The 16,598-nt window shown below is 42.0% G+C and overlaps 1 protein-coding gene across 1 annotated transcript in view; it reads right to left on the bottom strand.

Moving 5' to 3' along the window:
• Positions 1 to 16,598, bottom strand: part of PCDHAC1 (protocadherin alpha subfamily C, 1) — a 72,009-nt gene that overhangs the window by 9,774 nt on the left and 45,637 nt on the right. Inside the window, exon 3 of the mRNA XM_006776943.2 lies at positions 10,779 to 10,867. Coding sequence (XP_006777006.1) covers positions 10,779 to 10,867 — 89 coding nt within the window. The remainder of the gene's footprint in view (positions 1 to 10,778; positions 10,868 to 16,598) is intronic.

Genomic DNA, 16,598 nt, shown 5'->3' with positions numbered 1-16,598 from the left:
AGATTGTGGCTAGACATCTTGGCAAGGCTGCTGATCAACTGAACGCTGTCTCCATGTCATTCCTTCTTCGCTGACTCCGTCCACACCTTCGGGGACCCCTGGACCTGCTGGGGTTAGACCCCGGCAGCTTACCATATTTACATGGGGCTTGTTTTGATTACAACACAGATAGGATCTGAGTCCCATTCTAGACTGACAGGCCCTGGTGGCTTGTCTCAGCTCCTTTCCCCTCATTGGCCCTGCCTATGCATGGTACTATTATGGTCCTTATCACATAACATGGTAATATTTCTGTTTTATTTCTTTACATTTCTGTTTCCACATACTAGCTTATGAGGACAGGACTGTGTTATATTGAATATTATATTTGCATCACCTAGAACAGAGACTGGTCTTAAGCAGATGGTTAATAAATATTTGTTTAATGAATATATACTATTAGAAGGTTCCAACAAAATCCTATATTGAAGCCAAGCCAGGGAAAATACCTTTGGAATGATATTCTAATATTTTACTTCTGTGTGTGTGTGTGTGTGTGTGTGTGTGTGTAAGAGAGCAAGAGAATATATATGAATGAATGAATGAATGTGTGATTTTAAAGAGAATGGTTTAAGGAGGAGTTCTAGGGACCTGCCTATGAAGTGGGTTTTGTGAGGGTCTTCATAGTGTCCTTCAAATCATTACCATTTAGAAGGCTAGCATCCTGGAGGCAAGGTTGTGACCCTGGGTGAGAAAGGACCAAAGCAGATAACTTATATCTCTAAATCCCTATATTTAAAGAGAGCTATTGAAGAGCTCATCCTCCTTTAAAAATTTTCACCAAGGCAGAGATTTAGAATCAATTTATACTTGGTCCAATAGAGGGAAATTGACATGACACTGATCATTGACTAAACAGGACCCCATTCACTGCAGACAACAGGGACAGCAGTTTTAGTGGCATCTTGGTGACACAGGAGCCTGCAGGGGATGCTGAGCTCCAAGGAAGCTCTTTCATGGGTCTCAGGCCTAATCACTGTCAGAGGCATGAGGGGCGGTTTATTCTCCAATCAGGGCTGCTGAGAGTCTCCAATCAGACGCTCTAGGTTTTGGAGGTGCCTAGCCTGTTTGGATTTCAAGGAGATAGCTATTATGAGAATAGGTTTGTTATGCAAAATGCTCCTTTAAAAAACACCTCAACAAATCCTGAATACATGTATATCCATAGAGTTTGCCCAGAATCACCCTCATCCCTGACCCTGATGCCTCATTGAGGAAAAGCAAGTGAGATGTAGGAATACTGACAAAGCACCTCCTCTGCTCCACTTCCCACAGCCCCCAACACACACATGCACACCAATCAGGCTCTGCACTTCCTTCTTCAGGGAGGTCCTGGGTATACATTTTAATCTGCTCTCACCTAGACACAGACACTAGATGCATACAGGACAGGTAATATATGTTGCCCCTGTCTCCTGGCATCACCCCGGGGAGAGTAACTTTTCTGCTAGCTAGGGAGGGAATAAAACCTCTTAACCCAGATTAGCCTGTGGATGATTCAAAGAGTACTGTCTTGTCCTGACTGCTCCCCAACTTTAGGAAAAATACTCTTAAGCCTGTGACAGAACAATATCCCTTATCCCTTAATAATGCAGTGGGAATCATTTCCCTCTTGTCTCCACATTTCCACCCCTGCCCATAGAGAAGGGAATACCCACCAAACCAGTATTTCCATCCTGTAGCGATAGGTTAGGAAGGGAGCTCTTACCTTTAGCTCCACTTCCTTACTTACTCTCCCCAATAAGGAAAAGTTGTTCATCGGATTGGGGAGATTTCCATAAATCAGACTTTATTGTTTTGTCATTTTAAAAAATTATTTATTTTTAATCTTTATGGTTGAAAGTACATAAATCATACTTTAAATAGATTGTGCTTCTTTTTTTTTTAAATATATTTTATTGATTCTTTACAGAGAGGAAGGGAGAGAGATAGAGAGTTAGAAACATCGATGAGAGAGAAACATCGATCAGCTGCCTCCTGCACATCCCCCGCTGGGGATGTGCCCGCAACCCAGGTACATGCCCTTGACCGGAATCGAACCTGGGACCCTTCAGTCCGCAGGCCGACGCTCTATCCACTGAGCCAAACCAGTTCCGGCTAGATTGTGCTTCTTGATTGAACAAAGTTAGCATCACCAGTCACTGTTCCTTCATGACATACTTCTCTAATTCTCTTTCTCTTTCTCTCTTCTAGCTTAGCCTCTGTTTGGTAATTAAACCAGGACAGTTCTCCCTCCACACCAAGGGAGAGGTCTGCCATTCTTCATTTTTTTTTCTCTTGCATTTGGGAGGTTGGACACCCTATCATATTCTCCAGACTACCTTTACCAATAATAAACCCGATTCTGAACTTTGTTAGTCTATTCTTAATCAGTTAAGATTTGGAGGAAAAGCAAGGTGATTCATTAGTCTCCACCAAACTTCTGACAATAGCCTTCAAAAAGCATTTAAAGTCTCGTCCATACTCACTATATCCTTTTCAGAGTCCTAATACGCACTTTATTTTACCTTCACCTCTACTGAAATTTACACACAGACACACAAAGCCATCTGTGCCTGAACATGACAGACCTTGTGGTAGAAATATAATGGGCCCCCAAAGACGTCTGTGTCCTAATCCCTGGAACTTGTGAAAATGTTATGTTTCATGACAAAAGAGACTTTGCAGACCTGATTCTGACACAGTGTAATCACAAGGATCTTTATAAGTGAAAGAGGGAGGAAAGAGAGTCAGAGTCAGCAAGAGATTTGCAGACACTCCTGCTGTTAGCTTTGAAGATTGAGGAGGGAGCCAGGAGCCCTGAAAGGTAGGCAGCCTCTTACAACTGGAAAAGGCAAATAAATGGATCCTCCCCTAGAACTTCCATAAGGAATGCAGCCCTACTTATGCCTTGATTTTAGCCCAGTCAAACCCATTTTGGACTTCCAATAGTCAGAAATATGAGATAATAAGTTTATATTGTTTTAAACCATGTAGTTTGTGGTAATTTGTTACAGCAGGCCTGGGAAACTAATATAGATTTTGGTACCTGGAAGTGAAGTATTTTTCACATGATGCGTGGGACAAAATAACAGTAGTATGTTAGTTAAGTGCATAGGGCTCACCATCAGAGAGCCAGGCGTTCAAATATTGCCTTTGTCATTGTGTTCATCAACAAATATTTATTAAGCACCATTATGTGCTACACATCTTACTTGACATTGGAAATATAATGATGACCAAAGAAACACTAATTGTGTGACTTTAGAGAAGTCACTTAATTCCTAAGCTTCAATTTTCTTATCTGAAACATGAGAATAATAATATACTTCTCTCTTATTTAAATAGGCAATGCATGTAAAGTGCATTATCACAGTTCTCAATAAATAGTAGCTATTATTAAGTCTTTCTGTCTCTTCTTCTAAAAGACTACTTCTAAAATCCAGGGGGCACAGGATTTAAAGACTCTGAAATTTCAACAACAAAGACTGTCCCAATGACACACACACACACACACACACACACACACACACACACACACACCCTTGCTAACAGGCATTGGCTAAGAGAAGGAAACTTCTATATACCATAGCTCATCATCAAATACAAAACCAAGCTCCCCAGCACAAACGTGTCCCGTGCTGGCCTGGTTACCTACCTGATGATGCTCTTCTTCCCCCTAAAACTCTTGGACATGCAGCATGTGGTGTGCACTAACATAAATCATTCATACTGGCTGAGGCTTGCCACAGATCTTGAGGTGACCCCCAGTGATAATGGGAACAGAGGTGTGAACGTGTTCTTGGGCAACGCAATCCCTATGATGCAGGGTCAAAAAGGGTAAGAGTGAAGACTTGGGGAATGTCACCTCACTACTCAGCTTGACCCATTGTGTCACCTAGAGCAACAGCTCTGGCCACAGGATTGGCCCAGTGTTGAAAGTAAGCTGCAGCTGGCAAACTTTCTTGGACCATAAACAATACACTTATTTGTTCAGACCTTCTGTATAGAACAGGCTGGATATATTTTTAAAGTTTGTTTAGTTGTGTGTTTTTTTATATTCAGTGGCAGCTGTAATCTGGGGGCTCAGGGTACCCCATTTGGGATTCAGCAGTCAAAGGACACAACCCTAGTATCGGTAAACTTCTCAACATTCCTGTTCTCTTATGATTCCAAATTTGGTTCCTCAAAATTCCTAAACCTTTCAGTTATACCTTTTGAATATGACTTCTACAAAGCTCTCAACTTCTTGTTTTAATACCAGCACAAACATCCTTTTCCCCCTTATTTCCTTGGTATTACCACCCTTGAGCCTGCCATCTCCTATCCTTTACCTAGTCAGTTCCCTTGAAAGTAGACTATTCCAGCAGCAGCTGAGGAAGCTCTTGATGTCTCTGATATCTGGAATGGCATCAATCTCTGCTACCCTCCTTTTTTTTGACTGTGGGTGACAAGCTCCCAGTGCTGAGGCAGAGAGAGGCTCCTCTCCAATCCACATGCTTACTTCCAGGCTTCTAGGCAATGAGCTCTCTTCTATGACCCTTCCCTAGAGGCCCATAGTCTCTAGCAGTGCTTGACCTGAAAATGTTTCTCCAGATTAGGCAACGACCTTCTCAACTGCAAAGTGACTGCCTCTGTGAAAATGAACTTTTCAAATTCTTTTGGAATCTGGGCAAAGTTTCTCTGAAAATATTTGTCATTAAAGATACTTGCTGTTGCTGGGGACAGGCTTTCACTTCTCCTTTACTAGAATCAACGTGGCTGAGGGCAACACTTGCTGCAGCTGCAAAGCTTAAAGGAATTAAAGCTATCACTATTCTTCTGCCCTTGATCCAGGTCATAAGTAGGTCCTTCTTGCCCAAGCACCATCCAGAGAGGAGCTCCAAGCCCACCAATTCCAACAATTCAAGCAATCTTTCCTACAGAATGAGTGTGGAGCTCTACCCTCCTCTTCCTCTTCCCCTTCCCCACAAAGCCCTCAAACACACAGGTAGCCTTTCATCTTTGAGCTAAGTCAGGAGGCAGAGTTGGTGACCCCTCTTCCTTTGCCCTTTGTGACACTAGGATCCTCCCTGGAGAAACCTGAATCTCTTTTTTGAGGAGAGGCTTAAAACTTCAAGTGGGCAGCATGGTGTGGAGAGAAAGCTAGAAGGAAGAGTAATTCAGAAACTCCCCTGTCCCGTGCAACACTCTTAAACAAAAGAAGGATAAGGTGTACTCTTTTTCTAAGACATACTCAAATGTTGTTTCTCCTGATGCAGTTTTCAGGGGCCAGACTATACTGCTCCAGTGGTACATTAGAGGGATCAATAATAACTGAAGTAACTGTAATGAGTCTCCATTTCCTGACCCTGCTTTCGCAGCTTCTCTGCATCTGTGGGATTTGAAGGGAACTGCAGCCTAAGGGAACAGTTCCTGCTGCTCTTCTCTGCTCAGTCCAGGAGCATATAGCTGAAGGCACATGGGATTGGGTTTTCAGGAGGCACATGATCTGTTTTTGGACCACTATTAGAGAAGAAATTCATTTACTGTGCATCATAGCCCCAGCCCTGACTGTGTTCTGCCAGGGCTACCCATTCTGGAAGAGTTTATGTAGGAAAAAATGAGGGAGGTGCATGAACTACAGGGTGGAGAAAAAGAACTATCTCAGAATCTATTTATTAAACAGAAATGTTTAAATTCAGAGAAACCAGAAAGTCTTCACTCAGTTGTTTATCTCCATGACCATTAAAAATTGAAGGTGCAGTGTTCTTCTAAGAAGGAGATGAAGAAAGTCGTGGATAGATGGAATCAGTGCAGACTTAAGCTTCATGGCTTCTCCTAGGTAGAGTATTCTAATTCCCATTGCACAACATCTTGCTCGCTCTCTCTCCAGGCCAAGGCAGAATACACAAGGTAGGCTACAGCAAGAGCTCCATCAGACATGATGAGCTCCACACCCCACATAGTAAAAGGGCATCTTAAAGGGCTCAACTTTCCTCAGCTGTGAGATGCAAGGTGAGAGGGAGGATACTGGGAGGAGGGAGCTGCCCCACCCACAGAGATCTCTGATCTCATTTCTTTTCCTAATAAGGATATGCACACACCTCCCAGGACTATCATTGCCATGACAACAGAAATTGAGGGTGAGCGGGTTAGTGGAACTGCGAGTGAGCTGAGTGTGATTTCCAAATTCTCAAACAAGGCCCGAGGCTGCACTTGCTCACAAAGTGGAAAAATTCATGTTGGCAGTTCTAAATAGATTCCAAAATATTAAGGCTCAGGAGTTCTTTCTGGGGAAGAGTCAGAGGTGGAGTCTCCGTGGAGGCCCTCCGTGGGGAGTTGATTTTCTCAGAGGGGTAGGAATCTCTAAGACAATTAAGAGCCCGAACCCCCCTTTAAAAGTAGGACACATAAACTCTGTCCATTTCCCACAGAGCAAAGAGATGTGGCAAACCAGGGCAACAACATCCCCCAAGGACACAAAAAAGACAGGCGCTTTTAAAAAATATTTTGTATGGTACAGCCTTTCCACAGAAATAACTCAGAACAACTCAGACCTATATTCTGAAGCTAAAGGATAGACCTGTACCTTGAAAAATCATTGATATAGTTACCATTTACACACACGCTCTATAATATGTGTGTATTATCTCATTTAATTCTTACAACAACCCTATAAAGCAGACAAGGCTATTATCTCTATTTTACAGAAGAAGAAACTGGAATAAAAATTTTTTAAAAAAAGCAATGGTCCCAGGGACATACAACTGCTGAGTGGCAGAACTAGAATCCAAAGGGGAGTTACTCTGACCCACAGCCTGAGCTCTTAGTGATTCTCTCTCTGATATGGAAAAAGGCATCCTGTTTCTTGCAAGAATCTTAAGCTGATGCTTCCTTGCACAGTTTCTGAGCTTGCAAAGATATTAGACAACTTCGAGGATATTTAATCTTGACTCTCTAGACCAGTTCTTAAACTTTAGGGCCCATCAGTATCTCATGGAGGGCTTGTTAAAGATAGATGGCTGGGCCCTACCCTGAGAGTTTCTGGCTCAGTAGGTATTGTTAGAGCTGCTGCTCTGGGAACCATCCTGTGAGAAACACTGCCTAGCCCCTCTCTAAACTAAGGTTCTCTAAGCCTCACTGCCTTAGTTGCCTCACCTACCTAACTAATCTTTCACTGTTCGGTCCTGGATCCCCTGGGGTGTTACTTGACAACCTATAAAGTTATCCTTGGTAGTACTGTGTGTTTGGGAATTCCCTGAGCTCTTTTGAAAATAGTGAATAGCTCCTACTCCAAAAATAATTTACTTTTGCCTTAGGTAAGTCCTGAGATCCCATGAAATGTAGAAAGAGGAGCCTGGATGAACCAGTGGGAGATGGCAAAGTAGGCTGGCACCCTGAAGCCAGACCAGCTCTCGAAGGGAGGGGCAGTTTTGTTTGTGTTTTTTTGTTTTGTTTTTACAACCTCTTGGGATTTCCTCTAGGAACTAGTCACAAAAGGGTAATCATTAAAACCTCTTCAGAGCATTCACATTAAGAAAGTTAGAGTTGTGAACGTGAATGACTGGCCCTTTAATGCCCCTCTCCTCAAAACACATTCCTCCACTTGGAGAAGAGACTGTAGCTATATGCCTACATTCCCTATTTAGCCATTTTCTTTCTCTGCTCAGTCTCACAGGAACCTGAGTAAAAGTAAGAAGCCAGCCGGCCATGTCTGCTTACACAGAGAGCCTGGAGAAAGGGGCCAGTAATCAGGATTAATGGATTTAATGCCTGAGTTGTTTATCTTGCAGGAAACATCACCTGTGATGTCCCCATTGATCCCTTCAGAGCAGGGCTTTTGTGGACTATGTAAATAAATGAGCAGTTTAGAGACAAAGCAAAGTAACTCATCAGTGGAGGAAAAACAACTGCAAGGAACACATGTGAATGAGGATCCCAGCACAGCAGGTCCCTCTCCCTTAATGCCATGCCTGCAGCTGCTGTGTGTGCTATCAGAAGATGCTGGTTCATGAGGTCTCAGACACAAGTGTAAGGCGACTCAGGAACCAGGAGGAAGCCTTTTGGAGCAGCTGCACCTTCATCATGAAGCACTGAAGGACAACAGAAGCAATGAAAGGCAGGCTCTACTAGAAACAGCCAAGCTTTTTGAAGCATTTTCCTTTTCTTTCTTTTATTTATTTATTTTTTACAGAGAGGAAGGGAGAGGGACAGAGAGTTAGAAACATCGATGAGAGAGGAACATCGATCAGCAGAATTAATAAATCCCTCTCATTTCATCCCCACGAGGGTGGCTAGGGATGAATGGACTATATAGATGTTAGTATGATCCAAAAACTACAGAGTGTCTGTTTCTGGGCCTAGGAATGAGAACTATTGAATTCTGGCTACCAGGTTGTCAGCCAAGTCCAGCCACATCACAGATTGCTCAAAAGTATCCCAGAAAAAAAAAAGGAGTAAAAAGATTAGACATCTATTAATATTATATGTCAAGCACTATATTCAGCTGTTTATTCTTACCATGGCAACTCGATAAGATAGGTGTTATTTTTATACCCAATTTATAGGATAGGTAATTAGGAAAACATGAATTTAAGCAATTTGCTTATGCTCACCCAGCAAGTAAGTTTGGAATTGTGGTGCAATTCAGATCTGATGCCACATCCTAATCTTAATCTTTATGCCATATTCCCTCCAAACAGTGCAAAACATGTTTTGAGTCCTAAAACCTAAGAGTACCAAAGGACAGAGCAGAAGGCAGAGGAATATCTCTTTAACTTAGATCTTTGGTACGGAGAGATGTTGAAAAGTATGGTTAGGTTACCCATGGAGTATCTGGAAGATGTAAGCTCTGTCCAGCTCAGTCCATGAGGACTGTGACTCATGAGTCAGCAGCTAAGCACAGTCCTGGAGAAAGGGGATTACACAAGAGGGATTGAGACAGTAGGGAAGGGGAGTAATGGAAACTCCTTCCCTATCTTCTGACAAGAAGATGGGTTCCTAAAATTCTTTTGAATCTGAAGGAGAGACCTGAGCCATATGCAAATGAAATCAGTACACAGTCCCTATTTCACATTTGCCTAGGCATATACATCCACCAGCATCATCAATGAAAAGAAGAATGTATTCAAAATTAGTTCTTGGCTCACCAGTCTGATCTATGAGAACAAGAAAAGCCCTGACATGAAGGTAGCAGGGCATGACTTCATGTGGCTGCTTTGATTGGATAGTTCTCACCTTTCCAGAGGCCTCCCTATCTTGCAACACTTGACAGTCTAAACCCACCTGCTCATCCATCACTTCTTCACTCCATCATTGGCATTGGGGCTACAGATTTGTCAATGAATATTCGTCTCTTGCCACCTGGCAATATTAGCTCTCTAATGAATTGCTTTAACTTGTGCATTTGTTTTTTTAACAAATGTGACTTTTAGTTAAATTATGCAACATTCATAAATAGCAAATGCTGGCTGATTAGAATCAATGAAAGGCCTTAGAGTTGCCAGCAAAAATGGGCCCTTAACTGCACATGTTACTTAGATAGCTTAATCATTTGAAAGGATCTGAGTATTTTTGGAAAGTACTTTTTACACACAAACTTATGTCATCTATTATGTATGTGAGTGTGTATTTGAATTTGGATAAATTTTTGCAAGCCAGCCATGCTCTGAATATAAGTGCTAGATACACTTGGCTATGAAGCAAGACACACTTGGGTTGGATTCTACTTCTGCCACATGAACCTGGGTGTGTTTCTTAACCTCGCTGTGTCTCTAGCTTCTCATATGTGAAATCGATATACTAAATCCCCTGCAAGATTGTCATGACAAATAAATGAAATCACACATGTAATGTGCTTGGCACAGAGTCTGGGTATATATGGCTCAATAATTTATTAACTATTATCATCATCATGATGTTCTATTCATAGAGGATTATGGAAGACACCATTTGCAATCTCCATAACTCTTCCTTTCTGAAAACTTCCACAGGAATGAGCCTCCAAAGCCATCTTTTAATTATATAACACTGCTTTAGTGATTGGGTAAGAATAAGGAAACTAAGGAAATGTGACTTGATTCAACCTGGCGATCCTTTTTCTTGAAAATGTGAATTAGGAATTTGTCTCCATTGGTCCTCTGAACTAAGAAACTATGAGGCAGTCATGTGTGGTAATGTGTATTGTATGTTAAGGCGGTAAAGGTCAGTCTACAGGATGATGTAGTTGCGCAGAAAGAAGCAGATCCGACTTTGACTTTAAGTCAGAGAGTGGTGCCTTGCTTCTGATAACTTTCTACTGTCATGAAAAACCCCATTCCATCTATCTACCTATCTATCTTTCTATCTATCTATCTATCTATCTATCTACCTACCTACCTACCTATCTATCATCTCCCTTTTGCTCACTACTTTGAATGGGTTTCCATGGTCTTCAACCAAAAGATCTTTGCTCCCAGTGTCATTTTTGCACATGAAGCCACCAAATTTCTGTGAAACTTGGAGAAGCTAAACATTTGAAAGTTACCTGATTATTTTAGAAAATCACACACACACACACACACACACACACACACACACACACACACACTTTATGTTATCTGTTTTTAACCCCTGAAGGACATTAAGTAGAAAATCAAAATAACCATGTATGTAAGGAAGTCATACATGTAAGGAAAAGGAAGAATAAATAGAGAGCCATTAACAATCCTGGTCTTACAAAAACAGGTTACCTTATCGCTTTCCAGAACCCAAACAAGGGAGAGACCCTGGGTCTTTACCTGGAGTTGCACTGGATACTGTTGGCCATTGCTGATCAGATCCTCCTGGTCCCGCCCGTAGAATGCCAGCCTCCTCCAGGTGCACGGAGCTGAGTAAACACATAGACCCAAATAACAATTAGACCACAAATGTCTTTCCAAATCTCATTCCACCCTCGGAAAGTGCTTATACATCTCTGGAGACAGGGCTACAGCTAACACATTCTACTCATGCTCGAACAGAAGCAATTACTGCTGAGCAGTCACCTTGCAGAAACTGCAAAAGCATTGCTGACTTACTGCCTGCTATATTTAGGCAATAAGCATGTTTTACTTTTATGGGAATTTTGGTCTTCATTAATGCCATGGTCTTCATTTAATCTAACTGGAAACCCATTGGAGGGCTAATGCTGTTTTAACATCTTAATGCTGAAGCAGGTGAGGAGAGCTTGTTCTCAAAAGCCCCCAAGCCTCTCTTGCTGGTTCTCTTGTTTCTAAATTCTCTATAGCAATGGTTCTCAACCTTCCTAATGCCGCGACCCTTTAATACAGTTCCTCATGTGGTGACCCCCAACCATAAAATTATTTTCGTTGCTACTTCATAACTGTAATTTTGCTACTGTTATGAACTGTAATGTAAATATCTGATATGCAGGATGTATTTTCATTGTTCGTGAAGAGGAAAACACACACAAATTATTTGCTGATAAGTGTAATATTGTTCCAGTTTGGCTACCCAATTAATTCTTTTTTTTAATGAATTACTTTTCTTCTTCTTTTTAAAAATATATGTTTATTGATTTCAGAGAGGAAGAGAGAGGGAGAGAGAGATAGAAACATATAAACATCAATGATGAGAGAGAATCATTGACCGGCTGCCTCCTGAACACCCCGAACTCGGGATCGAGCCCACAGCCCAGTCATGTGCCCTTGACTGAAATAGACCCTGGAACCCTTTAGTCCATAGGCTGATGCTCTATCCACTGAGCCAAACCAGCTAGGGCTACCCAATTAATTCTTAACCTTATATTTGTTTTACCCTTTCTGTATCATTTAAAAAATATTTTTGTTGATTTTAGAGAGGAAGGGAAAGGAAAAGAGAAATAGAAGCATCAATAATAAGAGAGAATCATTAATTGTCTGCCTCTTGCATGCTCCCCACTGGGGATGGAGCCAGGCAACCTGGGTATGTGCCCTGCCTGGGAACTGAACCGTGATCTCCTAGTTCATAGTCAACGCTCAACCACTGAGCCAATCTGGCCAGGCTTTTTCTGAATCATTCATTCATAGACGACCCAACCTACATTTAGGGACTAGAGGAAGCTTAACACCACCTCTCATGGGTCCCAGTTCAGAAGAGATCAATTCAGCCTGAAATATGGCAAGGAGTGAGACATGAACTGGGAGACTATTAGAAGCAAGTGGAGATAGAACATAAACTGCTCAAGAGTGGAGAGAACAGTGTAGTCATTTGTATATATCTAATGCTAACACATATTAGACTTTCAAATATTAGTAGGATGAATGAAGAAAGAAAGGAACAAATGGGACCCTAAGGGTAAATATCATCCAAGAAAATCCTCACCAATATTAAAGGACTCTTTTAAACTAGACATTCATTAATTTTGCACGTTAAGTTGCTAAAATAAAACTTACACTACTGTTTGAAGGGTTGTATGAGGCAACAGAACAGGCAAACTTGAACTATTTGGGAGAAGGGCATCTACAAATTTAATATTCTCTTACTCTTTGGAAAATCAATTATTAGGCTCTGACCTGTTGCTATTATTCCCTTCATCTACAACCCTAGAATCTTCTCTTTTTTTCCAAATATTAATATCCTTCAGGTGTTCCTAGATTTAAGTTATATGGGTTCAATCAGATTCATTCTGAAGATGTAACTACCCTAGAACCAGCTCAGCTCAAAGCAGAATTTTCAAAGGAATAGTAACATGATGCCTGAAGCTGAAAAGGCCACGAAGCCAAGCACATGTATAAAAAAGATGCATAATTCTAATATATGGTTAATGTACTACATTGTGAGTAAAAACTTACATTTAGCTTTATTTCATTTTCATCCTACTTAAATCTATATCTTAATTGAAACCTGAATAGGAGCATATTTGACTTTTTTCATTTAAAAATGGGATAAGGGTGTGATATGTTTTAGTATTTCAATTTAAGTGTAACTTTTAAAATATATCTCATCACTTGGTACTTTTCAAGTAAAGCACTAATTCAATAAGGAAAGAGTTCATATGGTAAACCATGCTTTTTCCTATTGCATAGCTCCAACACAATAGGGAAAAGCATAGCTGGTCTCTAACAAACACAAAAAATCCTTCTGATATCTACTCTATGGCCTCTGCATAAATGTTTTGGGCCTAAAATTATGACCCAGGTTCCAATGTAACATCTCACCAAGTCAACTACCAATGTTCAGCCCTTCACTCATTGCTTCTCATTCAGAAATAGCAGCCAGTATAATTTCTGCTCAATCTTTAATGTTATGCTTAAGAATATATTAATTTATTTTAATTTAATGCATTTTTAATAGACTAAAACTAATTTTTCATTAACTCAACATATACTTTGCATGCTCTGTCTTTAAAAATTGAGGTAGGTTTGGTGAAGATCAACTTAAGAGCTGCCCAGAGCCCAGCCAGCATGGTTCAGTGGTTGAGCGTCTGTGGGAAACCGCCTATTGTCTTCTCTAGCAGAGAGGTGTGGACAAGGAGCCCAGAATGCTGGTGACCCTGAAGCCCTGGCAAAGGTCAGAGCTGTGCACCCACTGTTTAGTTCAGACAATGGTAGCTGAAGCAACTTCCCCACCAGATAGTCATGTAAATCCTTACTGATAAGATAGTCAGTCTGTTACTGGAATTTGCCTGCCTAAGGGCTATAGGTGTATCCCAAACTAAATAAAAGGATGGCAAGGCCTGAACAAAAGTGGAGTCCATCCTCTTGGGATGGGCTCTCGCCTGGCCCCCCAATTTCCAAATTATTTTCTGTCTCAACTCTTTCATTTGTGTGCACCCCCTCTTCCAGATCCTGAACCCTGAACTACACAGGATGTGGGGGAACATTCACATCTGGCACCTCAATAGGACATCTGGAAGAGAAGACTTCATCTAGAGTGAAAAAACGAAGATTCACCGTATAGATGGGGGAGAATTCACCAGATAGGTGGGCACACCGTACAGGTGGGGAGATATTTCACCGCACGCAAAGCCCATGATCAGCTGCAGAATTCGCAATCTGTAAGTAGGGTAGGAACGTGTCTTTCTAGCCAGGCTAATGGGGCAGAATTCGGCTTAAAATATATTTGATGGTCTTTCCAAGTTAAATTTCAAGGCTATAACCAAGGAATGATTTTTGGAAAACTCCAAGGGCCTGGAGTGATTCAAGAATTTGTTCTCTCTTCTTAAAGGAAATATTTTTGAATTTAGCCGATTTAATATACTTGAAATTGCATGGAAAGCTTTCTAAAATAAAAATTAATAACTACAGTTTACTTATATTTTAAATGTTATGAAGATTTTGGCCTCTAAGAAGGGCAAAATAAAGTAACAATATATTTCTTAAATACAGCCAAATTTTTCAGATGGAATTTTAAAAGACCCCAGCCCATTTTTATTTTTGAATAGTCGATTGGGAATATACTAAAATTCTAGAGAGAGGCAGATCCTGAACCAGGGATAAAAGACACTGCTTTGGTAATTTTTAATGCTGGACATTCTCTGGTGTAAACTTTTAGTGTATTCTGCGCACCTGTATAAGAGTGTTGATGTTTTTGTGTCTCTTTGTTGTTGTTCAGTTTATTTAAAGAAGAGGCCCGCTGTGGCACAATGAAGGTGAAGGCCCGCCAGGGCCGAGGTGGGATCCCGAGGCCTCTCCAGTCTGCCGAGGGCACACCACCAGCCGGTCTCGCCCACCGCACCGGGGAGGTGGAGCATGAGCACACGTGCTAGGACCCAAAAGATGGTGAGCTATGCCTGGGAAGAGCGAAGCCAGAGGAAACTCTTGTGGAAGTCCGTAGCCATCCTGACGTGCAAATTGGTCATCCGATCTGGGTATAGGGGCGAAAGACTAATCGAACCATCTAGCACAGGGGTGGGCAAACTAATGGGTTCTTAAACTGGACCGGAGGGCCGGAACAAAAGCATGGATGGAGTGTTTGTGTGAACTAATATAAATTCAAAGTAAACATCATTACATCAAAGGGTACGGTCTTTTTTTTTTTAGTTTTATTCATTTCAAATGGGCCGGATCCGGCCCACGGGCCATAGTTTGCCCACAGCTGATCTAGTAGCTGGTTCCCTCCGAAGTTTCCCTCAGGATAGCTGGCACTCTCGCAGAAAAAAAAGAAAAAAAAAAGAGGCAAGCCCCGCTTCGATTGGGAATATACTAAAATTCTAGAGAGAGGCAGATCCTGAACCAGGGATAAAAGACACTGCTTTGGTAATTTTTAATGCTGGACATTCTCTGGTGTAAACTTTTAGTGTATTCTGCGCACCTGTATAAGAGTGTTGATGTTTTTGTGTCTCTTTGTTGTTGTTCAGTTTATTTAAAGAAGAGGCCCGCTGTGGCACAATGAAGGTGAAGGCCCGCCAGGGCCGAGGTGGGATCCCGAGGCCTCTCCAGTCTGCTGAGGGCACACCACCAGCCCGTCTCGCCCACCGCACCGGGGAGGTGGAGCATGAGCACACGTGCTAGGACCCAAAAGATGGTGAGCTATGCCTGGGAAGAGCGAAGCCAGAGGAAACTCTTGTGGAAGTCCGTAGCCATCCTGACGTGCAAATTGGTCATCCGATCTGGGTATAGGGGCGAAAGACTAATCGAACCATCTAGCACAGGGGTGGGCAAACTTTTTGACTCGCGGGCCACAATGGGTTCTTAAGCTGGACCAGAGGGCCGGAACAAAGGCATGGATGGAGTGTTTGTGTGAACTAATATAAATTCAAAGTAAACATCATTACATAAGTGGAGGTCCGTAGCGGTCCTGACGTGCAAATCGGTCGTCCGACCTGGGTATAGGGGCGAAAGACTAATCGAACCATCTAGTAGCTGGTTCCCTCCGAAGTTTCCCTCAGGATAGCTGGCACTCTCGCAGAAAAAAAAGAAAAAAAAAAGAGGCAAGCCCCGCTTTGGGGAAGCCTAGCTGTGTGTGGTGGGGTTGAAAGCGTGAGAGAGATTGCAAGAAAGTCCCAGCAGTTGCCAAGAATTCTTAATCTTGGGGGCTCTTCTTGCTCTCCCTCTCAGGCTTCAGCCACCAGAAACAACTAGTGAGATTTCTGTTTGTCTGCAAGATAATGTTGGCTGTCTATCTCTTAGAGATTTTGGTTTGCTCTTCCCTTGTTTATTGTGAGGATAAACAAATCATCTTTTCTGTCAAAGAACAGTTTAGGCAGCTGCCATTTTGGACTGCCTGATTTGGCAGTCGCCATGTTGGCCACATGGCTTACCGCTCCCCTGGGGGCCGCCATCTTGAAACAGCAAAGGCTAATTCCCTTTGAATTAGCCAATCAGGAGAGACCGTGTGCCTGAGCTCCAATCAAGAGCAAGGGACAGGTCACATGCGTTGTTAAGGCACTCTGCTTCAGAAAGGAACTTGCAAAGATTCAGAGCCAAGTTCAAACAGGAAACTTTCAGGTAGGGTAGCATGTGTCCAGTCAGGGACACCAGGCAAGCCAAGAGTCAGGATCCCCCGTGGGGGCATCTGCCAGTGATACTCTGTGTATTTGCATTTCACAGATTGGGAGTTTATGAATTATTTTCAATGCTCAATACACTGCTTGCAATAAGCCATGTGCCTCATTTTAAAATTTTACATATTATTTA

Source organism: Myotis davidii, unplaced genomic scaffold (genome assembly GCF_000327345.1).
Source record: "Myotis davidii unplaced genomic scaffold, ASM32734v1 scaffold89, whole genome shotgun sequence".
NCBI classification, from domain to species: Eukaryota; Metazoa; Chordata; class Mammalia; order Chiroptera; family Vespertilionidae; genus Myotis; species Myotis davidii.
Note: the sequence above shows the minus strand (reverse complement) of the source record. Positions and strands in the feature narration are given on the sequence as shown.